Below are 26,228 nucleotides of genomic sequence, written 5' to 3'. Positions count from 1 at the left end.
CAGGAGTACAGCAATAGAAGGAAGAACCAGTATTTAGTTAAACCTAGATTTTATTCCTTTATATCACTCCCTAAAATTATTATGGCCTTCAAAGGATATCAAGCAAAAAAGAAATGAAAAAAAAAAAAAAAGCAATCTGTGCTTTAATCATTTCTGTAAAATTAGAAAACAGCACATGAATATCTTTGATGAAAACTTAATGGATGCTGCTTTTGAGAGTGTAAATTGTTACAACCACTCTGTACAGAAATTAACAATTCCTAGTAAAACGGAAGATACCCAACTCTAGCAAGTCCAGTCCTATGTATATCGTCCAAATTTTTCATACAAGAACACAAGGAAACCTGTATAAGAAAGTTCATAGCAGCATTGTTTAAATTGCTATAGGATGTAAACAACTTTAAAGTATATCAAAAGAAAATGGGCAAAAAAATTCTCGTATATCCATAAAACAGAATACTATACAGCAAGTAAAATAGATTAACAGTTAACAGGCCTACATCGTAACAATTTAAGCAAAAAAAAGTCAACTTCTGCAGGTAGTTATAGTACATCATTATGCAACATTTAAAATATGTGAAGTAAATATTGCTTACAAACAAGGTATAAACTCAAAAAATAGGGTAAAAATTTTAAATATTCAGATTTAACAAAGTTGGAAAGTTGGTTTACTTGTTTGTGTATTCATTTTCTATATGAAAACTATCTCAAAAAATTATAGTGAGAAATATACTGTTCTGTGTAATATATATAGCAAGTATTTTGTAGAAAGCACTAATTCTGCAAAGTAAACAAAAGTTCCAACTGAGGTGAGAATATTTTTCAGAATGTTCTCCTTTGTCTCCATTGTAACAATGTATATATACAGTTTAGTAGTGATCAGTATTATTTTTCCAAAATTTAAATCTTCTTCAATGAACTGGCAAATATTTTCAATCCATGTACTATCTGAAAACACAAATGTAGTTTTATGTATTATAAGCACCTGTATCTTAATAAAGACAAAATAACTATTGAAAAATACTTACAGAATTCATCATAGCAAGCTGTGATGGGTATGCTTTATAAGGAAAGGTAATCTTCACCCCACCAATTGTATATTCAGACCAAACTGAAGACATCATGCTTTACTATTTACTTCAGATTCCTAACTGCAACAGAAATGAAATCAAAACTGAAACAATACCAAAGAAAACCAGATACCCAACACTAGGACAGATGTCTGAAAATAAAATCTGGAATAAATGTTTAAACAAAACAAATGGGAAAGTAAAAGAATTTCCTAGCCTTATAAATCACAATGGTTGACAGCATGTCTTAAAATCTGACAAATGTGGATTTGTATTCCTGGGGTGCCAAAGCTGTGGAGTAGGAGTTAGAAAGAACAAGCTCTAGACCAGGTTCTGAAAACAACTCATATGTGTTACCTTGATCATGTCTCTTCACTTCTCTAGATTAAGATCTATATCTGTAGTAACCCCTAACTTAAAAACTGTTAGGAGGGAAGCAATGCCTTGGCATTTAGTAGGTGCCCAATAATTCTTATTTAAAAGTCAGGTGGGGTATAATGGAAAGATGAGTTTTGGACTAAAGCAAACCTAAATTTGAATTCCTCTGTGTGAGTCACTTAACCTCTCAGAACTAATTTGTGCATCTGTGAAATGGATATACTACCACCCACCTGATAGGGTTTTCACAAAAATTAGCCAGGCATTGAGTTAAGAATTAAATAAGATAATGTCTATACATTATGTGTATATAAGGCACCCTATGGCACCTGGGTGGTTCAGTCCTTAAGCTTCTCTTAGCCTCAGGTCAACATCTCAGACCCCTGGGATCAAGCCCGGCATGGGTTCCCTGTTCAGCAGGGAGTCTACCTGTTCCTCTGCCTCCCCTGCCCTCCCACGATAGTGCTCACTGTCTAATAAATAAAATCTTTAAAAATCAATAAAGTAGAGGGTGCTTGGGGGGTTCAATCCGTTAAGTGTCTACCTTCAGCTCAGGTCATGATCCCAGGGCCCTGGGATGGAGCCCCATGTCTGGCTCCTTCCTCAGCAGGGAGCCTGCCTTTCCTTCTGCCTGTAGCTCCCCCTGCTTGTGCTCTTCTCTCTCTCTCTCTCTCTCTCTCTCAAATAAATAAATAAATAAAATCTCTAAAAATAATAATAGAATAAAAAATAAGATAATGTGCGCAAACTCCAATATCTAAAACAGAAGCGATCTACTTTAATCCTCCTTCTAAACCAACTTTTCTTTCTTTCTTTCTTTCTTTTTTTTTAAGATTTTATTTATTTGACAGAGATCACAAGTAGGCAGAGAGGCAGGCAGGGAGAGAGAGGAAGGGAAGCAGGCTCCCTGCTGAGCAGAGAGCCCCATGGAGGGCTCGATCCCAGGACCCTGAGATCATGACCTGAGCCAAAGGCAGAAGCTTCAACCCACTGAGCCACCCAAGTGCCCCTAAACCAACTTTTCTTAACCCAAGATACATAGATGTAATTCAGAAACTGTGATCTGATGTTGCATGCATAAGTTTCTGTGCATGACTGCATTTTTCTGAAAAAAGAGTCCGTAGATTTCTCATTCCCAGAAACACATCCTAAAGAAATAACTGAAGAGAGGAGGGGAAATGATACACACTGGTATTACTTGGCAAATGTGAAAAAAAAAAAAAAAATAGTAAACTCAATGTGGGGATGGAGTGATTGTTGAAATAGCAATGCAACTGATTAGAAAGCCAGTAATAACCTTAACCATAGCCTATGGTTATTCTAAGTGGAATATTTTAAATGGAAAATTATTTTCCAGGTCTAATTTTTGGGATTCTGTGAAGAATCCAACTGTGAAGCTGTGAGAATGAGATTTGGTGGAATCCAACTCTAATCTGAACCAACAACTCAAGGCTGGCTAGTTACTCGGAAATAACCTCGAAATAATCCATACCCCGCCCCAGGTGTAACAACAAGGATCTCAAAATGGGGTAGCTTCCCCCATAACAATGGAATAAAGCAAACAAAAACACATCACAATTATCTGCCTGGGGGTGCCTGGGTGGTTCAGTTGATAAGCGTTTTTCTTCGGCTCTGGTCAAGATCCCAGGGTTCTGGGATCTCCCGGCTCCGCGAAAAGTTTCCTTCTCCCTCTCCCACTCCCCCTGCTTGTGATCCCTCTCTCGCTGTCTCTCTCTGTCAAATAAATAAAGTCCTTTAAAACAAACAAACAAACAAAAAACAATTACCTGCCTCCCGCCGTCGCCCCCTGCCGCCAAGAGTTAGCACGAGGCCCCGGACTATACTAACAGGGGTGGGCAGGCTGGCTTCTCCCCAACTTTTCGTCCTCAACCCTTCCTCCTCCCTCAGCCCGTGGAGATCCCAGAGCCCCTGGTGATCCAGTCAACACCAACCGGCCAGCAAGGAGTTTGGGCGAAAGCAGCACGCACTGCTCCAGCCGGCTTCGCTCTCGCCCCCACACAGGATACAGACTTGCCGGTCCTGAGGAAAACTGACGCACCGCTGACTGGTCTCCGATTCACGGGAGAAAGGGAAACTGATACCTGCAAGCAAATACAGTGGAGCGCGGGCAAAGAAGGTCACAAGCCTCTCTCTCTTGCTAAGGCGGCTGCTACTACCCGGGCCTGGTCGCAGGGTCCGGGCTGCTTCAGCTTTTCTCTCCAGTCCACATCAGTCCCCTCAGCTACGTTTTCCCCTAGAAGAATTCCCGCCTCCCACCCCTCGACTCCTGGCATCCAATCGCCGGGCGAGCTCAGACAACCAATCATCTGCCAAGACCAGAAATCCAGCAACCAATCTTGGTGCAAGGTCAGGGGGCGAGAACTCTGGCACCCAATGGAAGCCTACGCAATTAAGAACGGGCCCAAGATACCTGGCGGCACCGGAAGGCGAACCGCAGTAGAGGGAAAGACTCGCCCAAATCTTAGTGTTTTAAAAGGAAAAGAGTTCTTTCCTGAATTCCTAAGGCTCTTAACTGACTTTTTGACACCGGTGATTTAACCCGTTAATGGATTTCTTAGAAACTCGAAGTGTCTATTCTTAAAGTCTGTAGACCAACAGAGAAGACACACCTTTAAGCCTCGCGGATTTCTCCGCGCATTCATCAGCGCCACTCAATTCAAATTAGAACTTTGTAAGTAGTCAGGCGAACGAAAAGCTTGAGGCGGCAATTGCCAGAATGAGCCAAACGAGGCGAAAAGGTTCGATGACAACCAGCTTACAGGATCTCATAATATTCGAGGCTTTTCCAGATACCAAATTAAACCAGACAAACGCTTCCGATGTCTTCTACTACCAGATAACTTCTTCCTCTATTTAAAGGCTCACCCACCTTTGTCCCTCCGGAGACCAGTTTATTCTTCTCTGCCAAGAAGTATACTTAAATTTCCTCAAGAAGTATACTTAAATTTCCTCAAAACTAGGTTAATCATGAGCTCTCTGAACTGCTCTTTTTAAAGAGTTCTGTATAGTCTAAACTTGGCTAAAATACTAGTGTCCAAAAAAGCAAAACCTGAGACATTTTCTCAAATTCGAGAGAACTGGTTTAGGAGAGAGGTTTGCAGCAGGAGGATGCGGCAAGAGGGGAACTGATGTGCCTTTCACTTTTACTACACTGTCGCCAAATGACAAAACTTAGTCATGAAAATAAATTCTGCCCTTTACTTATAATAACTCAATTTACATCAGTGCCTATTATAATACTGAAAAAAAAATTCCCAGTATAATAATAGGGAGATAGTTAAAAGAATTCAATCATCATGAAGCCAATAAAATAATTATAAAAATAAATTGCTATAAACCATAATTATGAAAATTAAATAACTTGCAAAAATAATTTCATATAAAATTAATTGAAAAAAATAAGCAGATTCCAGCTGGGTACTATGAATTTCATTATGTGACGATATGTGTACATAAGCAAAGATGAAGGGAAAGTACTAAAAATGTAACTTAATAAGACAGTGGAAGGATAATTTATAAAAATAAGTCCTCAAAAAGGCAAATTGTTATTCTGCATTTACAAATTTTTAAAATATCTAATCTTTTAAGTAACCGCTCCAGGGTAACTATTCTGATCTTCCTCTCCTTAATTCCTAAGACTCTCCAGTGACTTTACCTTGTATCGCCATTTGATGTATGTGGCATAACGGAAAGGGACACGCTGAGACTGGAGCCAAACAGTTCTGGATACCAGTCCCTTGAAATGTCCCTTTCAAGTTAGCAGCAGTGAAATGAAACACAAAAAACTACAAGCACATTTGGTAAAGAATATGAATGTTTATAAACCAATATTCAAAATAGCTGCACACATCTGTTTTCACTTGAATAAAAAGAAATCACATTGTGACAAATCTTATAACCTTAACTTAAAATACATGAATATTAACATTTACTAATATATTTACACATTTTATTTACATCATCAACAAATCTGATGAAAAAGAGCATATGTTATTTTAACACAGCAGGTTTTGACCAGTCTTTGAAAAGTGATCCAGGAATGTGCACGGCATTTAGTTAGAAAACATATTTCAACCCTTTTCTGATTTCCTAGAGGTTACCTACTCACACAAAATATTCCAAAGCCTCTGTTTAAAAACTAAATAAAACAAAACAGGAGCAGTTGTTTTTAATCTTAAAAGACTTATAAAACTGCCTTGTTTAAAAATATGAAAATTCTTATGGTACTTTTTAAATGGATGCCTTTATTTTTGCATCAAAATTACTTCATTGAATATTAAGCATCAGATAAAAGTTATAAATATCCTATCATCTAGGATACTGTGTACTTCATGATTTGAAATAGCTACAAATTAGTTCTTGTATAATACCCTTATGAGGTAGGGCCAGTAGTAATCCCATTTTACAAAGGAGGAAAATGACATATGCCTATATGCTAGTGAGAAGACCAAAGTCAAATTTCATTTCTTAAAAATCACACTTCCTTATTAGCCTACCTAATTTCTTTTACAGGTGAACAGGTCTGTTTCAAAGCAGAGAAAAGAAGGGGTTGGGAGGAGTGTATTATTCAGGTATATCTCAGAAAACAAAGAGAAGTAACTTCTATGTTGGATTCTTAATTAAAGAAAAATAAATGGGACTATGGTTTACCTGAATGCATCTACCTAATCAATGGAAGTTACTAACGGAGGACTGCCAAATCCTTCAGCAACATGGTACTTTACACTATTTTTAACTTTTCCTGAGGTCCAAACACTGTATGTTTTTTCTTACTCAGAGATCTTCTAAAACTATGATGTGAATTATAATCCTGATGGCACACCAAGAGCTCTTTAATCTGGTGTGTTTCACAGCTTTAAACTTTAATTAGATCCCAATGTCATTTCCCCCCCCTGACCATTAGGTAAGTCAGTAAAACATTATAAAAATAAATCTTAAAAAAAAAACTAAATGAGATCTCCTTTCAGGTTCTTCTTTGCACAAAGATGTTTCTGTAAACAATTCTAAATTAGTAACTTAAAATTCCAAATTATTCAAGTATCTCTTTAAACATATCTCCATTTTAGTAAAAATTGAAGCAAACGTGTAAAATCTTAAAATTCTCATCTGTAATTCCATGGAAATCATTTACAAAAAGCTATTTGCCTTTTTTAAAGCCTTCTCAATACTATTTCTTGAGAAGCAAAATTCCATCTCGCATTACTACTACTTGTCTTGCAAGTTTTAACAGTTTCTACTGGGTATTTAAACTCCTAATTTTTCCTATATTCTCCCTTCCCTTTTTCTCCCTCTCATCATTGCATCATTGTCACATTGTTATTAGCTAACATTAAACACTAGGGCTGCCCACAGACTCATCTTTATAAGAAATTAAAGGCATGGCACTGTTTCTTCATTGCAAAAGTAAATATAAGGCCAAATTCACTTTCTAGAAATGAGGTTCTTAAATGTGCTCCCAACAAAAGAAAAAAAAAAGTTCCGCTGCTACAGTATAAACATACCAGCAAAGTAGATTCAAAGAACTGCCAATCAAATATAAGCAAGCATAATTCGTAAAGAGAGTTCTAAACTATACCCATGTTGAACTGAATCTTTTAATGATTCCAAGATGTTACTGTTCCCAATTCAGTTTAGAGTTGTAAGATGCAGACTCATATTGAGTGTATGCAGCAAAAGCTTCATTTTTTTGTTTTAGTTTTTTTTGTTAAATTCCACTAACACTCATGTTTATTATTTCAATTATTGTGCTTTCAATACAATGACAAAGCTGTACATCAGGATCCATACTTCCAGTGTCCCCAGATGCATTTTTATAAGATAAATCTTTACAGATACCAGACCATCCACTTGGTTTCTCCTTTATTTGTTGAAGACCTAAAAACATAAGGAAAAAAAAAATTAAGGCAAGGAATCTGGAAAGGAATTTGGCCTTTATGTTTGCGATATTAAAACAACTTTGACAATAAGTTACTACTTACGTGTAATAATTGGATCAATGTCTCTTGTCTGAGTGGCAACATCAGAGGCACAGACTTGCCCTATTTGGATCAGCAAAGACATAATATCCTCATACAGTGGAGGAAATGCTCGACAAAAGGAAACCAAACTTGGCAGAGTTGGCATAAAAAAAGCATACCGCTTAGCCTGTGTTAAAACTGTTGGAAAGAAGTTAAACAATTTTTTACTTTACAGATATAAATTCAACATACATGGTCTATTGAATATACTAAGCATCATACTCTCTGCTGAGATTATTAAATTTTCTAAGATATATCTGATCCCTGCCTTTAGGAAGCTTACAATCTAATAGTCAGCTATCATTCAACATACAAATTCTTATTTTCAAGCACTGTGATAAGTGCATTACATGCATTATTTAATTCTCACAGTTTTATAAATGAGGAAAATATTTATAGAGGAGAAAAACTCTTAAACCTTAGATTAAGAAACTTGTTCAAAGGGGTGCTTGGGGTAGCTCAGTTGGTTAAGCATATGCCTTCAGCTCAGGTCATGATCCCTGGGTCCTGGAATTGAACCCCACATTGTGGGCGGGGGGGGGCATCCACGCTCAGTGGGGAGTCTGCTGCTCCCTCTCCCCTTCCCTCTCCCTCCCACTCATTCTCTGTCTCTCTCTCTGTGTGTCACTCAAATAAAAATGAAGAAATAAAATCTTTAAAAAAAAAAAAAAGAAGAATCTTGTTCAAAGCTACACAGCCAGTTAGTAGTGGAGCTGCAATTGAACTCAGGCAGTTAAAGCTCTTGACTGCTAAAAATAATAACATGGGGTGAATATAATGAAAACAAAAATGAATAGAGTATTATGGGAACAATAAGAAAAAATATGAAATTAAGTCGTAATTTAAAAAGACTGAATTATAGTTCATTTCTTTTAAAGTAGTTTATTTTCATACCATTTTGCTCTACAAAACAGATGGTGATTAAAACATTAGGGCATGTTTTAGAACTTAAGGAAACAACTAATATATTTATCTTTTATTTAGACATCATGATTATATTTTTCTGGAACTCTAAGTCTTTGTAATAAATTGTAATTTGCCTTCTACTGACCTAATGACGTTCAGAAAGCAGATCTGATTTTCATTTGTAAAATATGGAAAACTTTTTTTCCCTTAAGATTTTATTTATTTATTTAGAGAGAACATGCACATTTGCGAACAGGGAAAGGGGTAGAGGGGGAGAGAATCCAGAGGAGACTCTACACTGAGCACAGAGCCCAGTGCAAGGCTCAATCCATAAGATCCTAACCTGAGCCAACATCAAGAGTTGGATGCTCAATCAACTGAGCCACCCAGTCCACCCTGGAAAGCTTATTATATTTACCTAAATCTATATGTAATTATTCACAAAGTGAAAGATAAAATTTGCCTAACTATTCATCTCCTCTATGCTATAAATCACATTTCTACTTAAAAAAACGTCAAAGAATTGAAAAGATGGCATAAATTAAACTACTAGTAGCACAGAAACATTGTACTACTAAATTCAGTAAAAATACGTACTACTTTATGTTAGAAGTTTTTGTTATTGATGTTGGTTGGCTACACACCTGTTAGCAAAGTTCCCATGACATTCACAGCTAAGCGAGCCACACTGAGTGACTTTGGCAATGCATACTGGATACACAAATGAGAAAGCAACTGGATAGCAAATATCTGCAATGCAAAATCAAAATGTTACATGTTTCTGAAGAATTCTTAAGTATTAAAACTTTTTAAATGTTTAATAGCCAGCAAGACTGGAGGGAGATTAAAATTTTCCCTAAGCCTCCAAATGCTTGTTACCTGTTTTTCAAGTTCTGGCTGTGCAATAAGCTCAGGTATGAAATCCAGACAGATGTGCATAGATGGAATACCTGCGACGGTCAGAGGTAAAAGTTCACATGGATAACCCTATCTCAACAAGAAAGGGGGGGAAGAGTTAGGAAAAAAAAACTATAAGTCAAATGCAGATAAAAATACAAAGAGAGATTTTTTTTCTTCCTTTCTGTAAAAGTTGCTCAGAAAGCTACAGTACTCTACATGTATCCTGGCATTTCACCTTTCTGGTGCACCAGAATAGAGATAAATTATTTGAACTTATTAGAGTGAAATGAAATATAAAAACTCTGAATTTGGGGCCATATTGCAAAGCACCATGATCATCTGTGTGATCTCCAATTTCTAACTGATCCCCATTAATTTAGTAATCAAAGCACTACCTCCCCCCAAAAATCAATGTCGACCATATGAGCAACATTCTTTGAAACATACCTGAAAGTGAACAAGTTTAGCAATGTTAGGATCAGCAATGTACATCTGGTGTAAAAGACAACAGATAAGGCACTGAACTTCTCGAAGGTTACAGAGCAAATTGTCTTCTCCTTCCTCGATTCCCTTATTTGAAGCACTGGTAGTAATAACACTTTGAACATTTCTTAGTAAGCTGTCTGAATTGACACCCTTTGTTTTCTCTTCTTCAGTAGGTAAGCAAATCTCCAAGAGAATCTGGACAGCTGCACTATCCTGCAAGTAAATAAAACAGAATTTAAGAAGTTTTTGAGAATTTTGTTTTCACGTGAACCAAAGTGGTAAAACAATTGTTTCTTTAAAAAAAAACAAACGTACTTTTAAGAGCATATATGAGCAATCTATAGGGCAGTCATTCTCACCATGTTAAGGTCGTGAATGCTTTTAAGGCTCTGAAGAAAACTACACACCCTCTCCGTATAAAAATTAACAAGTAAACAAATATATGCATAATTTCAGGGTCATCACATATCACTAAGATCAATGGACTGCAGTTTAAAATCATCTACTAGAAGAGTATTCTGATTCAGTGATATCAAAAAGAGGACCTAAACAAAAGATGACTTCTACCAGAACCTCTGTTCTTTCCTCTTAAATTCCTACATCTCCCAAGATCCTATTCTGTATTCCCCTCTTTTTCTCACCTGGCACATTTTTCTCACTAATTAATTAATTCTTCTGAAGATGATGGTTAATAATTAATGCCTAAATGTCACTTCCTAAAGCTTTTTTCCCCCCTTTTAATTTGAAGATGGGCTCTTTATAGCCCTGGTTTTGCAAAGAAAAATTCTGCCTTACCATCTATTCTCCCTGTACAACTCGTTGTTGCTCAGTCTACAAGCTTGAGTGTCATTTCAAAGAACAGTAATTTCCTGAGGGTTGACCCACTTGATGCACCTACATTTAAAGGAGAACTATAATGACTCTTATCTAGTAGGAAAATGTAACAAAAAAAATGAATATATAACATGTATCTCTGGAAGACAGCCACTGCATGGAATCAAAGAAAACAATTACTTTGTCGAACTGTTTGACGAACTTGATTATAAAGTAAGGTTAGCTTTATTTTGTAATTCTCAATCTTCAGTTAAAGGGTGTTTGGTTTGGGGTTGTTTTTATTTGTAGACTCTGATGCCAGACTACCCAGGCTTGAATACTAGCTCTGCCACTTATCAATGTGCAGCCTTGAGCAAGTGACTTAACCTCCCTAAGTCTCAGTGTCCTAATTTGTAAAAATGGATAATACTCCCTACCTCATAGGTTGGCTATAAAGGTTAAGTAAGTTAATATACATAAAGAACTTAGAATAGTACTCAGCATATAGCAACCATTAAATAAATGGTAGCTATTATGATCTTCAATCCCTTATATGAAATTCTGAGGGCCAGATTTATTTTAGAACTCTTTTTTTCATGTGGTATTATATAACATCTCCAGCAGAGACTAGGAGAGCACACAGTGCAGCCAAACATATTCACATTTTTGCAGCAAAACAACATTCACAAGAAGTGGGATAAGGTTATAAATAGCTTCATATCAATTCAGGTCAAGTTTTTTCACAATGAGATCACATCAGGTCAGGTCTTTCTGCCAACTGAATTACAAAAAAAATGCTTCAGTTTTCATAAGATTTTTGATCTCTGTATCATAGATAAGAGATTGTGGACATATATTATCACTCTAATTCCCCTTATAGCCAATGAAAATATTTTAGAACCTACATTTCAAATTAAGAAAACATTTCTACTTTGAAGACATCAATTGCTTAACATTTAATCATTCTCACATCTCCTGCCTTTTTCAAAAGTTACTAAAGGACCTCTGTTCTTTCCTCTTAAATTCCTACATCTCCCAAGATCCTATTCTGTATTCCCCTCTTTTTCCCCTCTTTTTTACCAGTACCTGACATTTTATTACATATATATTTCTTGTTCTGTTTGTCTCCACCATTTGGTTTTGAAAACCTTATTTTGTTAAAGTATAAATCTCATTTAAATGGCTATTAAACTAATATCATGAAGATTATTCCTAATTTTAGTAATGAAGTCCATCTGATCTTCAGAAGCAAAGGAACCAGCATTATAATACATTCTGTAATGAAAGAAATGTGCAATATGTCACTATTGTACATAAATAGCAATCATCTGCTGTTTATTTAACTAATTATATTAACAGGGAAACTCATGCTTTCCTTGACTAAATTTCATTACCTGAGCAGCCAGTAAAGCATTTTTCAATTCCTCTCTGGTAACTTCTGGGCCATCAGTTTGCCCAACTAAACCTATTGTATTATTCTGGGAAGGCCTATCTTGTTCTGCAGTTTCCTTCAGATGAGCACTAAGGTAGGCTTTGGATGCAAGAAGATATCCATTCAACATGTGTAGAGTAATATCCATCAGTGGGGGGCACCTACCACAGAAAGAAGAAAAACACATAAGAAATAATATAAATTTATATTAGTCAGAATATGATCAATCAGTCCTGAAAAGCAGTACCTGAGAAACCTAAAAAGAACAGTAACACTCTTCCACTGAAATAGTTTTTCTAAAAATAAAAGTTTAATAGGTTTGTCTTATCCTCTAGAAAAGTTTAATATGTTTGTCTTATTCTCAAGATTGTACCGGATATTGAATATATATTAAACATTATCTATTTCATCTTATCAGCTAAGACCAAATATAATGTATGCCCTAGAGAAAAGATTCCTTTTTTGCAAAAAATGGCATTAAGAGTAAATCTCTTAAATAGGAACCTACAAAGCAGCTGTCCAAAAAAGAAATATTCTATTATTGATAAGAATAAGGAGACTAGGGGCGCCTGGGTGGCTCAATGGGTTAAATCCTCTGCCTTCAGCTCAGGTCATGATCTCAGAGTCCTGGGATCGAGCCCCGCATCGGGCTCTCTGCGCAGCGGGGAGCCTGCTTCCTCCTCTCTCTCTGCCTGCCTCCCTGCCTACTTGTGATCTCTCTCTGTCAAATAAATAAATAAAATCTTTAAAAAAAAAAGAATAAGGAGACTAGAACAGAATATTTATTTATTCTTTCTACTCCTGTTTCTTCTTTGGAGCAAGACAACTTGCTATTCCAAAAGTACTTCATCCACTTGACCCGGGATAAGTTATTTACGAAACCTTGGTTTCTTCTTCTATAAAAGGAGCAGTTATTCATACCTCAAAAGTTGTTACAGATTAAGTGAGATAAGAACAAATATAAGGGGCGCCTGGGTGGCTCATTGGGTTAAAGCCTCTGCCTTTGGCTCAGGTCATGATCCCATGATCCAGAGATCAAGCCCCACATTGGGCTCTCTGCTTGGCCAGGAGCCTGCTTCCCTTCCTCTCTCTACGCCTGTCTCTCTGCCTACTTGTGATCTCTGTCTGTCAAATAAATTTTAAAAATTTAAAAAAAAAAAAGAAGAAGAAATATAAGAAATATAAAAGAGGAAAAAAAAATGATAAATTAGTAACCACTAAAATGTAAAAAGCCAAGCCCTGGAGCAACTGGGTGGTTCAGTCATTTAAGCACCTGCCTTAGATTCAGGTCACTCAGGGTCCTGGGTTCCAGCCCCCATTGCACTCTGCGCTCAGCAGGGAGTCTATTGTGCTCTGCCCCTCCCCCAACTTGTGCCTGCGTGTGCGCGCACACTCTCTAATAAATAAAATCTTGAAAAAAAAAAAAGCAAGCCCTTAGAATAACCTGATAATGCCACATCTCAGTTTATCACAGAAGGAACTAGCATGAGTGCATTAACAGGCAGTATAGGTATGTTTATAACATTGTAACAATGGAAACAGCTTAAATGTTCATCAGTATATCAATAGTTTTTCTGAAATGCCCAAATTTAGTACAGTAAACATCTATGTATTTATAGTGAAAAAAATATGCGTCACTATTAAAAAACTATGGCAATGTCTCCAAAAATCTCAAGCTCCACTCCAAAATTCTGAATCAGAGATTCTGGAGGACAAGCCTCATAATTTACATATGGATTACAATGCGGCAGTGAAAACAAATAAGTTAGACCAATGCATATTAATATGGAGAACATGTGAACAATACCAGCTTTTTTTTTTAAAAGAACAAAATAATGCCTACAATGTAATAATACTTATTTTTTTTAAACCACTGAAATAAGTAGTATTCTTACTTATAAATTTGTAAATACATAGAAAGTAAAGCTACATACACACTAGTATTTCCTCTGGAGATGAAACAGGGATTGATCAAGAAGTCAAAGAACAATTTTGGTTTAGCCATAGCAACATGGTAGACATGAGAGCGAACAAGACTTTTCATTGTACACCTTTTTCTTACTGTTGATCTTCTTGTTTGTTCACTTACTAATGTATACAATGAAAACTTTCATACATACATGACAAAGGAAATATGATAATGAATCTCCAAGAAATTATCATCTACCTTCAACAGTTATTGACACATGGTCAATCATTTCTTCTGCACCCCCATCCACTTTCCCATCACCACCAAAGGGTTAGTTCAAAGCAAATCCTAAACATTATATATTTCTGTATGTGTACATATTTTTATATTGTTATTTTTAAAAATGATGTGGATGATCACTTGGTAAAAAAACTAAATTTTAAAAAATTAACAAAATTAAAAGGCAAAACAGAACAAAGGAAAAACCTGCAATATACATATAAAGAACCAATTTCCTTCATAAAGAACTGTTTGCAAATCAAAAAAGATAAGCATTTCAATAGAAAACTAGACTAAGGGTTGTCTGGGTGGCTCAGTGGGTTAAGCCTCTGTCTTCGGCTCAGGTCATGGTCTCAGGGTCCTGGGATCGAGCCCCGCATTGGGCTCTCTGCTCAGTGGGGAGCCTGTTTCCCTTCCTCTCTCTCTGCCTGCCTCTCTGCCTATTTGTGACCTCTGTCTGTCAAATAAATAAATAAAATATTTTTTAAATAAATAAATAAATAAAATTAGAGACAAGTTTTCACCTAGCCAATTTAATAATTGTAAAGTATTATACAAAGTAGTGAAGTACAATATCAAACACTTCAGCCTTTCTGCATGGCAGAATAAAAATATGAATATGAATCAAAATATGAATCATAAGTCTTAATGAGCATGACCCATAATTCCATTTTTAAGAATCTGCTCTGGGGCACCTGGTTGGCTCAGTGCCACTCTTGATCTTGGGGTCCTGAGTTCAATCCCCGTGTTGAGCATAGAGATTACTTCAATAAATAAATTTAAAAAAAGAATCTGCTCTGGGACGCCTGGGTGGCTCAGTGGGTTGGGCGGCTGCCTTCGGCTCGGGTCATGATCCCAGCGTCCTGGGATCGAGTCCCATATCGGGCTCCTTGCTCCGCAGGGAGCCTGCTTCTCCCTCTGCCTCTGCCTTCCATTCTGTCTGCCTGTGCTCGCTTTCGCTCGCTCTCTCTGACAAATAAATAAAATCTTTAAAAAAAAAAAAAAAAAAAAAAAAAGAATCTGCTCTAAGGAAATACTCAGTACATAGAATAGTCACCACAGTACTATTGATAATAACAAAAAATAGAAATAAACAAATGCCCAACAACAGGGACTGGGTTAAGCATTGCATATCTGTATGGAATACTATGTAACCAGTTAATATCAGAATATCTATTAACGTGGGGAAAAGGTCGCAAGGTAAAAGAAAATCCAGGCTATGACAGTAAAATTTAACAACTTCCTGAATAACTAGAGGCAATTCAGGTGAAAGGTTACTTACATAAATGGATTTTTAACACTGATAAATTGTTTTAAAAGTTTCTCTTTTCTGGAAGTGTTATTTACTGCTATTTTTATTTTATTAGATACTTAATGTCATTTAAACTGTTCATTCTCCTGACTCCTATTTCCCATGAGACCTTGATCTCACCAAACCACACATAGCTGATTTTTCAAATTTTGTCACTTCATGAATGTCATCCCTTTGGTTGAAGACAGATGACAACATACAGAGTGTGTATCCTAGTTAAGTCTTCTTTAACTCCAATTTCTTTCTCCTCTAAGCCATCTAATGCAAAGCTTCTCTTAAGTTACCACCTAAATGACCTCTTTAGCCTAACATTCAAGGCCCTCCATAGTCTGACCCCTAACTTGACATTCCAATTCTAAAGTGTGCTCCTCTCAACAAATTACCCCTCCAAATTACCCCTTTTTCATTTGTGCTTCTATACTTTTGCTCACACTGTTCCTTTCCCCCCACCCCCGACAATGCCTTCCTTAACCCCTTACTCCCATCATTATAGTCTCTGTTCATCTAAAACCCATTTCTATCCTTTAAAGTACTACTCAGGTCCCACTTTCCTGAATTTTTAATAGCATCCACTTACTGAATGATTTATCTGCATATGACCATATAATTTAACTTTTCATGTATTTGTCTTATTTCAGTTTTAATGCATATAATGCATTAAACCATATAATTGTTCATAATAAGTAAATTTTAGAAGCCTTTTTCAAAAATGCTAGCAACAAGGCTAGATTTTACTAATCACATGTTAAATATTAAACTGAATAGTTCTTGAATATAGACAAAACAAAAATAAAAAGAATCTCATAGGGGCACCTGGGTGGCTCAGTGGGTTGAAGCCTCTGCCTTTAGCTTGGGTCATGATTCCAGGGTCCTGGGATCGAGCCCTGCATCAGACTCTCTGCTCAGCAGGGAGCCTGCCTCCTCCTCTCTCTGCCTGCTTCTCTGCCTACTTGTGATCTCTGTCTGTCAAGTGAATAAATAAAATCTTTAAAAAAAAAAAAAAAAGAACCTCATAGAGTACACCGCTAGTCACCCACAAGAACACTAAGATAGACGTTTAAACTGAATTTCTTCAATTTCTTTTAGACGCTCTGAAGTGTAACTCCAGAATAAAAATGAAACTCAAATGACACATACCTGTGTACCCTCTGATCACATCTTAGGACAATGAGAGGATCTATCATCAGGTCATTCTGAGTATACTTTTGTTGTCGTACAAACTTTATTGAAGGCTGAAGTGCATTAACTGTCATTACCCACAGCCTGATGAGAAAATAAACACATATTCAAAAACAACTATATTATATTGAAACCTGCAGCCATCCAGTCCAACTTAGAAGGATATATTCAGTAAAAATTAAACAGGTGGGAATTAACTTGAAAAAATTAAGAACTATAGTAATCTAACTTATTTGGATGTCTCTAAAACAAATGAAGATAAACAGTAAACACAAAGTAGTTTCAAAAATTCTCAGTTGTAATGGAATAATCATGGCATAAAAAATAAAAGTATGAACTAACACCTTAGCACTTTGAAACTGTATCTGGCCCCATAAATAAGCCACGGTTCTGTATCATCATAAAATCTCAATGTGAGATGCCACTTTGAGATTAGACATCATAAACTCTAAAAGTGATTACTAACCTGACTGCACATCAGAATTACTAAGGGATATGGCAATAAGAAGGGCACCTGATCTCTTACAATGAAGCCCAGGAGTCCATCAGCCCCATCTTGCACAAAGAGCTTGCCCACTCTTAAATATGAGTAGAAAGCCAAGAGTCATCAGACATTTAAGGAAAGCCTCTCGTTTGAAAAAGATTAAAATATGCAAACAGAAAGAAACTTCAAAGAAACAGAGAATGTAGGGATGAAAATTTTAAAGCTTATAATTAATATTCTTAAAGGATAGGATATTGCACATATGAAACAAGAATAGGAGACCTTCGAAAATATTAAGGCAAGGGACACTTGGGTAGCTCAGTCAGTTAAGTGTCTGGCTCTTGATCTCAAGGTCATGAATTCAAGTTCCATGTTGGGTTCCATATGGGCATGGAGCCCACTGAAAATAAAATAAAATAGAAAACTAAGAATATTCAGGTAAGAAAGAGTTCTTAGAGATTAAGAATATAACACATTTTTAAAATTCAAAAGAAAGATCAGAAGATAACATTGAGAAAATACTCAAAGTATATTCAAAAGACAAATTTTAAAAAGAATAGGAAAAAACTGCAAAATCAGTGGTTTTAAAATAAGAGGCTTAAGGGGCACCGGGGTGGCTCAGTGGGTTAAAGCCTCTGCCTTCGGCTCAGGTCATGATCCCAGGGTCCTGGGATTGAGCCCCGCATTGGGCTTTCTGCTCAATGGGGAGCCTGCTTCCTCCTCTCTCTCTCTCTCTCTCTGCCTGACTCTCTGCCTACTTGTGATCTGTCTGTCAAATAAATAAATAAAATCTTAAAAAAAAAAAAGAGGCTGAAAACCAAAATTACAAAAAATTATAAAAAACAAGGGAAAGAAACCACTGAAGGAAAAAAATATAAATGTCCTTAGAAATGAAGGCATTGGTCCCTAGACTAAAAAAAGACCCAAGAACCCAACATTATGAATTAAAAAAACAAACAAACAAACAAAAAAAAAACACCAAAATACATCATCATAAAATTCCAGAAAGTAGTGAAAGGGGAAAAACCTCCATTTTAAAAGAGAAAAAACAATGGTCACATACAAAGGAGTGGGAATTGATATATCACTAGATTAATTAATAGCAACAAGGGAGCTCAATTCATTCAGCAGAATGATAAATGAGTTTCCTGAACACCCTTTCTCAGGAAGCAACTTGAATGTGAGTTCCACTCACTGAAATGAGGAACTACACCAACACAGAGAAAAACATGGAATTCAACAAAGAGAGACAAAACCAATCCCAGGATGGCTACTGTGCATGTCGCAAATTAAAACATGACAATGGAAAGCTATAAAAGGAATGTTTGCAAGAAAAAAATGTTACTGTTACATTATCTGATATGTTATAACAATTATAAAGTAAACGTTCTCTCAGTAATGGAGTTTAGGGTTAAATCAGTTATTGATTTAAAAAAAAAAGAATACAAAAACAAGACAAAAAACCCAAGTAATTGAAAAAGGGAAGTGTTAAGTCAGGGTTTGTGGATGAGGTATGAAGAAAGGCAACTGTATAAGAAAGAAACTGTAATCAAAGAATACTGCATATGTCAACTATAAAAATCACACTGATGTAGTCATAAGAGGCACAATGAATACTGATTTAACCAAAACTTTTGGTATTACCCTGTCAGGGAAAATGAAGGAAGGGAGAAAGTGAGTGTTGAAGGAAGAGGGACTCACAGGGGAGGAAAGAAGTAAGAGGACTAACTCTTCATCTGGTATAGTGGAAAGTCACAGATAATTTCTAAATGGTAAAGCCAAGAAATCATACTAATTTTAAGTATGTTATTGAGATAGATGGGGGATATACATGCCAGAATAAAAAGGCTAACGAAATGAAAATGGCTATCTATGGGGAGCAACAATCTTAAAATGGAAAGGAATATACTATTTAAGTTCTTAAGTTATATGCATTTATTTATCTGATATAAATAAAATTAAATTTAAAAAGCATAAATGTGGGACACCTGGGTGGCTCAGTCTGTTAAGCATCTGCCCTCAGCTCAGGTCATGATCCCAGGGTCCTGGGATCAAGCCCCACGTTGGGCTCCCTACTCAGTGGGAAGTCTGCTTCTCCCTCTCCCTCTGTCCCTTCCCCCTCCCCTGCTTGTGCAGCTCTCTGTCTCTCAAATAAACAAAATCTTTTTTAAAAATTGAAAAATAAAATAAAAAGCATAAATATTTCCAGAACTATTGAATCAAAATCTCAGGTAAGTCCGGCCCAGTATTCTGGTTTTTTTTTTTTAAAGCACAGACTAGGTGTTTTTTGTTTGTTTTGTTTTTCTGTTTAAGGGGGGTTTTGTTGTTGTTTTATTTAAATTCCAGTTAATATACTATGTAATATTGGCTTCAGGTGTACAATTTAGTGAATGACCACCTATAAACAACACCCTGTGCCCATCACAGGTGTACTCCTTAATCCTCATCACCTATTAAGAACAGGTGTTTTTGATGCAACATATGGAACAGGAGAGACACATCTTCCTAAAGGCAAAACAATTAACCCAGTGTTCTCTAAACTTCATGTGTGCTAGAATCACTAGGGAAATCCTTAAAAAAAAAAAAAAAAAAAAAACTAATGGCTAACTCCTACCAACAAACATTCTGATTTAATTAGCATGGGTTACAGCTCTCAGATGAGGCGTTTCAAAAGCTCTCCAGGTGATTTTAATGTGCAGTAAAATTTGAAGCCATGCTAAGGATTGCAAGACACATGGTGATCTAAATCACAATTAGCCACAAATGACTATATGTGAGAACTCATTTTTAAAGAACTTTCTCAAATTGGAAATACTTTAAGTTTTCTCTGTTTCTTAAAATAAAGTTTATTCTTTTCCTTAAAATTATAACAGCTCTTAAATTAATGGTCTTCAGAATGGACTTATATTGTCAGATAATCAACAATTTTTTCAACATTTAAGTTTAGGTTATTGTATACAATCACTGCTATATGCTTATTTATTATAGGAAACAATACACTGAACTTACCTTCTAGGCATCACAGTATTAAGAACCATCCACAGTTTATTGACGGTTTGAAGAATTCGTCGTGGAACCCCTGAATTCAACAGCTGGTTCATATTGGATGTTAATACTTCTGCATAAGGTATAAGTTCACTGGCAGAGAGTAGAGTCAAGTGTTCTAGAATCTGCATCACTTGTGTGTGACTTACTGGGACAGCTGAAAATGCTAAAAGGAAAACTTAGCAGTCATGATCTAAATTCTATACAGCTTACCAAATAGTATTTGGTAATACTTTCCTACACACCACATAAATCAAGGAAACACTGTTGCTGAAAAAGGGTAAAACTTTGAATCCTGGCCACAAGTTTTGGCTACACTTAAAATAAGGAGCTAAGAAAAATTCATGTTAAGTATACATATATTATAAAGATAGAAATAATCATAAAGATAAAAGTTATAAAAATCCCATTTTAAAAAAACACATTAATGACCCAAAGACAAATGTCATTTCCTTGGTGATTCAGACTAATTTTACAAACTGGCTGAAACATGAAAATATACCCAAGTATAGCTTTTAGTAGTAACATTCAAATTTTTTTTATATTTTCCAACTGGATGGCCCCTTTTACAGGATGTTAGTATACAGCACACTGCTGATAGTCAAAAATTTCTAGAACTGTACTTTTCTTTTTTTTATTTTTAAAGATTTTATTTATTTATTTGACAGACAGAGATCACAAGTAGGCAGAGAAGCAAGCAGAGAGTGAGGAGGAAGCAGACTCCCTGCTGAGCAGAGAGCCCGATGTAGGGCTCAATCCCAGGAACCTGAGATCATGACCTGAGCCGAAGGCAGAGGCTTTAACCCACTGAGCCACCCAGGTGCCCCAAGAACTGTACTTTTCAATAGAATAGTCACTAACCACATCTGGCTACTGAACACTTAAAAAATGTAGCTAGTGCAAACTGACATGTACTGTGAGTATAAAATGTAGACCAGATTGCAAAGACTTTCTATGGAAAAACAGTAAAATATCTCATTACTATTTTTATATTGATTATATGATAAAATGATAATATATTGATATATTGGGTTAAATAAAATAATTATTAAAAAAAAACTACCTTTTCCTGTGTTTTACTTTTTTAGTGTGACTGTAGAAAGTTTAAAATATGATACGAGTGTGGCTCGTATCATATTTCTATTCGACAGTGCTTGAATATTATCCATTAACGACAAGTACACTGCTCTATTCCATAGCATTTATTCCTGAGCAGTTTAGGACCTTCCTAAAACCACATGACCTGTTTAGTTGATGTTAACATAGAAACTATGAGAAAAAAGACACAAGCACGTCAGAAATAAAAGGTTAAAATGCCTGAGGTGCCTGGGTGCATAAGTCAGTTAAAATGTCCAACTGTTGATTTCCACTCAGGTCATGATCTCAGGTTCTTGAGATCAAGTACCAAGTAGGGCTCCATGCTCAGTGCATAGTCTGCTTGTCCCTCTCCCTCTGCTCCTCCCCAACTCAAAAATTACTTAAAATATATGGGCCAAACATTGTTTCACAGCCAGGAAAATTCTGCACGATTTTAAGATTTCAAGGAGCCTAACATCTCTTTGTCCTAGTAGAGGGGTAAAAGGAGTATCCAATTTACTGTACCTTCTTGAAGTTGTTTCGGAGAGTGGTTTTTGGCATTATTAGTCAGTAACATTCGCCTTAACAGGGCATCAGTCCCCGTGATTTCTTCTTCACAGATCCAATCATCCACAATGCATAAATGTGGGTAATTAGTTGCAAGGAGACGTAGTAAAGCAGAATGTAGCCCTTGAAAATTTATAAGAAGTCAACTGGATTCTTCACTCTCAAATACTCAAACTTCTCTCCTCACTCCCCTCTCTTTTGTCCCTTTCATTTTTGGCAAACCAAAGAAATGTGCACATTTGTGCATGTACTACCGTTTGAGAATTTCTGTTGCATAATTCAGTCAGAGAATCTGCTTAAATAAAGATCCCCAAGTGATCTGATACACAAAAAGTTGAAAGCTACAAGTTTTATCAAAAGTTCTCAGCCTTTCTTCCTTCCACCCTATCCCAACATAAAAGTCTCCCATCAGGAAACATTTGACATTGCAGTAGTTCAAGTTGACTGGGGAGGAAAGAAAAAAGGGAGAAAAGAATGTCCATTTGGGGGAGATCGTATATGGTCCGAGAAAGGCCTTATTCAAAACTTCTGGTAGGCTTCTACAGAAAAACACATGACACATGCTCTTTTCCAACCCACTTCAGAATCACTGTTGCAGATAGGTAAAATCAAAGTTGCCCACCTGGAATGCCTAAAAGATCTCGGGCAGTTTATGTACATTTTTTCATTTCTCCCTAATGTCCCTTCAAGGTAAGCAATATTGTCTCCACTCTACTGTAAGGAAACAGACTGAAAGACACAGCTAAGTATGTCAGCCCACCAAAGCAGTATGGATGATACCTACAAGACAGTGCGTTTGTCTTCCTTCAAGAAAGTGAAGGAAGATCAAAAGAAATGGGAAACTTCCTTTTACTAAATCAAAGCATTCTTTCTAACCTTTTGCTTATAGTGCAGTTTGGCTATTCATGACTATTACTTTTAGTGATAAATGATTCTATAAAAAATGTCTATTTAGATATATGAAGTATATGAATATATACATGAAGTATATATGAATAGATACATGAAGTATATACTGTGTCAAGTGTTTGGTACATACATACCTAATAAATATTGTTTTTACTATATTATTATTATCATCCTCACCAGAGTTAAGAGCAGTAGTAAAAGTATTAGTTGTAATAAAAGTACTTTTCATCCAATTATCTCCTTATTATGCAACTTAGATAAAATCATACCACTTAGTCCCAGTAGGGAAAGTATCCACTTCCTTTGTCATAGAAACTGATTAAAATTAATATTTCTATCTGAAAAAATGCTGCAACAATCAAAAGTAGTATTAAACATTTAAATATCTAAATGCACAACTACACATATAGTTAAGAGTATCTCAAAACAGTCACAAAATGACTGCTTACCAAGTGAAAATTAATCTACACTTCATAATCTCTTCAATAAAATTTTAGTCACCAAACGTTGCCAAATATAACATTAGTTTATGCAAAGATATAAGTAAATAAATGCACATATCTGGTTAAAGGTGACCAAATAAGGTTATCTTTGTTCCTGCTTGAAATCAACCATAACAAACAAAGAAAAAGAAAACTCCAACTTCATAGAAACAAACAAGAGGGACGCCTGGGTGGCTCAGTTGGTTGGGCAGCTGCCTTCGGCTCAGGTCATGATCCCAGCGTCCTGGGATCGAGTCCCACATCGGGCTCCTTGCTCCGCAGGGAGCCTGCTTCTCCCTCTGACTCTGCCTTCCACTGTGTCTGCCTGTGCTCGCTCTCGCTCGCTCTCTCTCTGACAAATAAATAAATCTTTAAAAAAAAAAAAAAAAGAAACAAACAAGAAACCCATATTCAAACATTATAAAAAAGAGGTGTTAAATCAAAAAACAATTTTTTTTCAAAAAATATTACTATATATCTGACAATTTTATAGAAAAAAACAGTAATTCCAAGATGTGGAATATTTTGGAGGAAATAAAAGCAATAAGGTAGATCTACATGTATTGGCATAAAAGATTTCCAGGAGTCCAAGAGAAAAAAAAAACTCTCAAAAGAGATAGGGTATAATGTCATTCATAGTTTAAAAAAATAATTTTTTATTCATGTGTTTATCTATTAGCTTCAACTATATGAAACTATTTTTGCAGGTCAAAAAGGTTGGATACCTGCAATTTCATATCGTAAAACTTATAGAAAAAATGTCTAAAATTACATACCAAAATAAAACTTGGTTTTGGGGAAGGAGGAATGCAAGTAGTAAGATAGTGAGGAAGGTAAAGAGGAATTTCACTCCTGAATTGTCTTTTTTTTGTTTTTTGTTTTTACCACCGAGCACATATTATACTTCATAACACTGTAAACAGTAAGGGGGTTTTTTGTTGTTTTTTTTTTAAGATTTTATTTATTTATTTGACAGACAGAGATCACAGGTAAGTAGAGAGGCAGGCAGAGAGAGAGGAAGGGAAGCAGGCTCCCTGCTGAGCAGAGAGCCCAACATGGGGCTCTATCCCAGGACCCTGGGATCATGACCTGAGCCGAAGGCAGAGGCTTTAACCCACTGAGCCACCCAGGCACCCCAACAGAAAGGTATTTTTTTAACAATAATCATTAGCAGTAAAAAGCAAGAAAAACAAAATACCTCCCAACTCCTGCTGCAGCCCTTGAGCCTGTCGAATAAGGAATTTGATAGGAATCTGATCCATTAAAGATGACGAGTATGATTTGGGCTTTCTTTGCATGGCAGCTGTCAGTCAAAGATACAAAGTGTAAATTAAGAACAGTGTAATAAACAATAGAAATCTTAACCTTCGACCTAAATGGAACAAAAACAACATTAGGTTACTTCTAACTCACTTAATCTGTGAATATGCTTCACAAAAAATGAAGAAATAATGGATACACAGTAAGAGCAAGAACATATCTAAGGGCAAGATCTGGAAAATGCCTCCAAATTGAAACCATTGAGGAGAAAAGTCCTAAGTGAGTGAAGCCATCTGCAGGAGTGCCCTACACTAAAACACAAAATCAAACAAAACAAAATTAAACAAAAACCCTGATAAGTAACTCAAGACTCTCCCAAATCTAATTAGGAAAACTAAATTCAGTCATGACCATATGGCTTAAAGCTTCGTGACTCCAACAGTCTTAATTTAATTATATATCATCGCACTGACTCTTTTTAAAGGAAGCTGGGCAATATGAATTTAACTCCTTTCTCTCACAACTTCTATCTTCAACTAGAAAACAATTCTTTTTTTTTAAGATTTTATTTATTTATTTGACAGAGATCACAAGTAGGCAGTGAGGCAGGCAGAGAGAGAGGAGGAAGCAGGCTCCCCGCTGAGCAGAGAGCCCGATGCAGGGCTCGATCCCAGGACCCTGGGATCATGACCTGAGGCAAAGGCAGAGGTTTCAACCCACTGTACCACCCAGGTGGCCCAACAATTCCTTTTTAAAAAAATCAAGTCCATCTTAGGGGTGCCTGGCTGGCTCAGTTTGTGGAGCATGCAACTCTTGCTCTCAGGGTTGTGAGTTTGAGCCCCACATTGGGTGTAGCGATTACTTAAAAAAAAAAAAACCTCATGGTCAAAAACCTTCAGTGGATTCTTATATCCCACAGAGTAAAGGTAGCTGCCGATCAACACTATCTTTCTCTGTCTCATCTCCATCATATATATTTTTTTAATTTTATTTATTTGTCAGAGAGGGAGAAAGCACACACACAAGGAGGAGCAGCAGTGGGCACAGGGAGAGGGAGAAGCAGACTCCCCAGCACAAAGCTGAGCAGGAAGCCCAAGGCGGGGCATTATCCCAGGACCCTGAGAACATGACTTGAGCCGAAGGCAGAAGCTTAACTGACTGAGCCACCCAGTGGCTCCTACCTTGTTTTTTAACTAACTACCCTAAAAAACAAGTGAATTTTTTTTTTCAAATATAGAAAAACACACTGCTTTATACTGAAAATCGTCTAGGTTAAATCAGATCTTCTGATACTATAGAAAGTAGTTAAATTTGAAAGCCCAGTTCAATGATAATTTTAATGGCAAAATGAAACTCTTCTGTTATTTTTTTCTGTTTTTGATTAGATTGCTATTCTTCACCTAATGGAAGGAAGGCAGGGCTAAGACTGAAATCAAGCAAAAAAAATAAATTTTCTGTTATATTTCCTTTAGGTTCATCTCTTAATTTATCAGCACTTAGTTAAGGTCCTTAAAATTAATAAAATACAGACAATTCAGTTATTAATTTAGGCTGCTAAAAAGAGGGCTGAGACTTAAAGGGTGGTTATGTACCCATCTACACATGTATTTACGCATCAGAGTACACAGTACCCATGCTACAAAGACTACAGAATGGTACTGGAGCCTGTTAGAATATTTGACCTTATTTTCTCACATGACAG

At 36.2% G+C, this 26,228-nt stretch overlaps 2 protein-coding genes across 4 annotated transcripts in view; both read right to left on the bottom strand.

Moving 5' to 3' along the window:
* BRIP1 (BRCA1 interacting helicase 1) overlaps positions 1 to 3,695 on the bottom strand; it is a 181,080-nt gene extending 177,385 nt beyond the window's left edge. The window contains 2 exon segments of the mRNA XM_059381073.1: positions 1,029 to 1,151; positions 3,551 to 3,695. Coding sequence (XP_059237056.1) covers positions 1,029 to 1,124 — 96 coding nt within the window. The 5' untranslated portion in view covers positions 1,125 to 1,151; positions 3,551 to 3,695.
* Positions 3,696 to 5,271: 1,576 nt separating this feature from the next.
* INTS2 (integrator complex subunit 2) overlaps positions 5,272 to 26,228 on the bottom strand; it is a 48,087-nt gene continuing 27,130 nt past the window's right edge. For all 3 annotated transcript variants that reach the window (XM_059378905.1, XM_059378904.1, XM_059378906.1), the window contains exons 16-25: positions 24,465 to 24,569; positions 21,834 to 21,998; positions 20,196 to 20,397; positions 16,661 to 16,786; positions 11,986 to 12,184; positions 9,740 to 9,991; positions 9,272 to 9,379; positions 9,037 to 9,142; positions 7,448 to 7,624; positions 5,272 to 7,343 (exon numbers count right to left, since the gene is read on the bottom strand). In XM_059378905.1, coding sequence (XP_059234888.1) covers positions 7,174 to 7,343; positions 7,448 to 7,624; positions 9,037 to 9,142; positions 9,272 to 9,379; positions 9,740 to 9,991; positions 11,986 to 12,184; positions 16,661 to 16,786; positions 20,196 to 20,397; positions 21,834 to 21,998; positions 24,465 to 24,569 — 1,610 coding nt within the window. In that variant the 3' untranslated portion in view covers positions 5,272 to 7,173. The remainder of the gene's footprint in view (positions 7,344 to 7,447; positions 7,625 to 9,036; positions 9,143 to 9,271; positions 9,380 to 9,739; positions 9,992 to 11,985; positions 12,185 to 16,660; positions 16,787 to 20,195; positions 20,398 to 21,833; positions 21,999 to 24,464; positions 24,570 to 26,228) is intronic.

The sequence above is a fragment of the Mustela nigripes genome, chromosome 16 (assembly GCF_022355385.1).
Source record: "Mustela nigripes isolate SB6536 chromosome 16, MUSNIG.SB6536, whole genome shotgun sequence".
Classification (NCBI taxonomy): Eukaryota; Metazoa; Chordata; class Mammalia; order Carnivora; family Mustelidae; genus Mustela; species Mustela nigripes.
The sequence above is the reverse complement of the archived record's forward strand: the minus strand, read 5'-3'. Positions and strand labels throughout refer to the sequence as shown.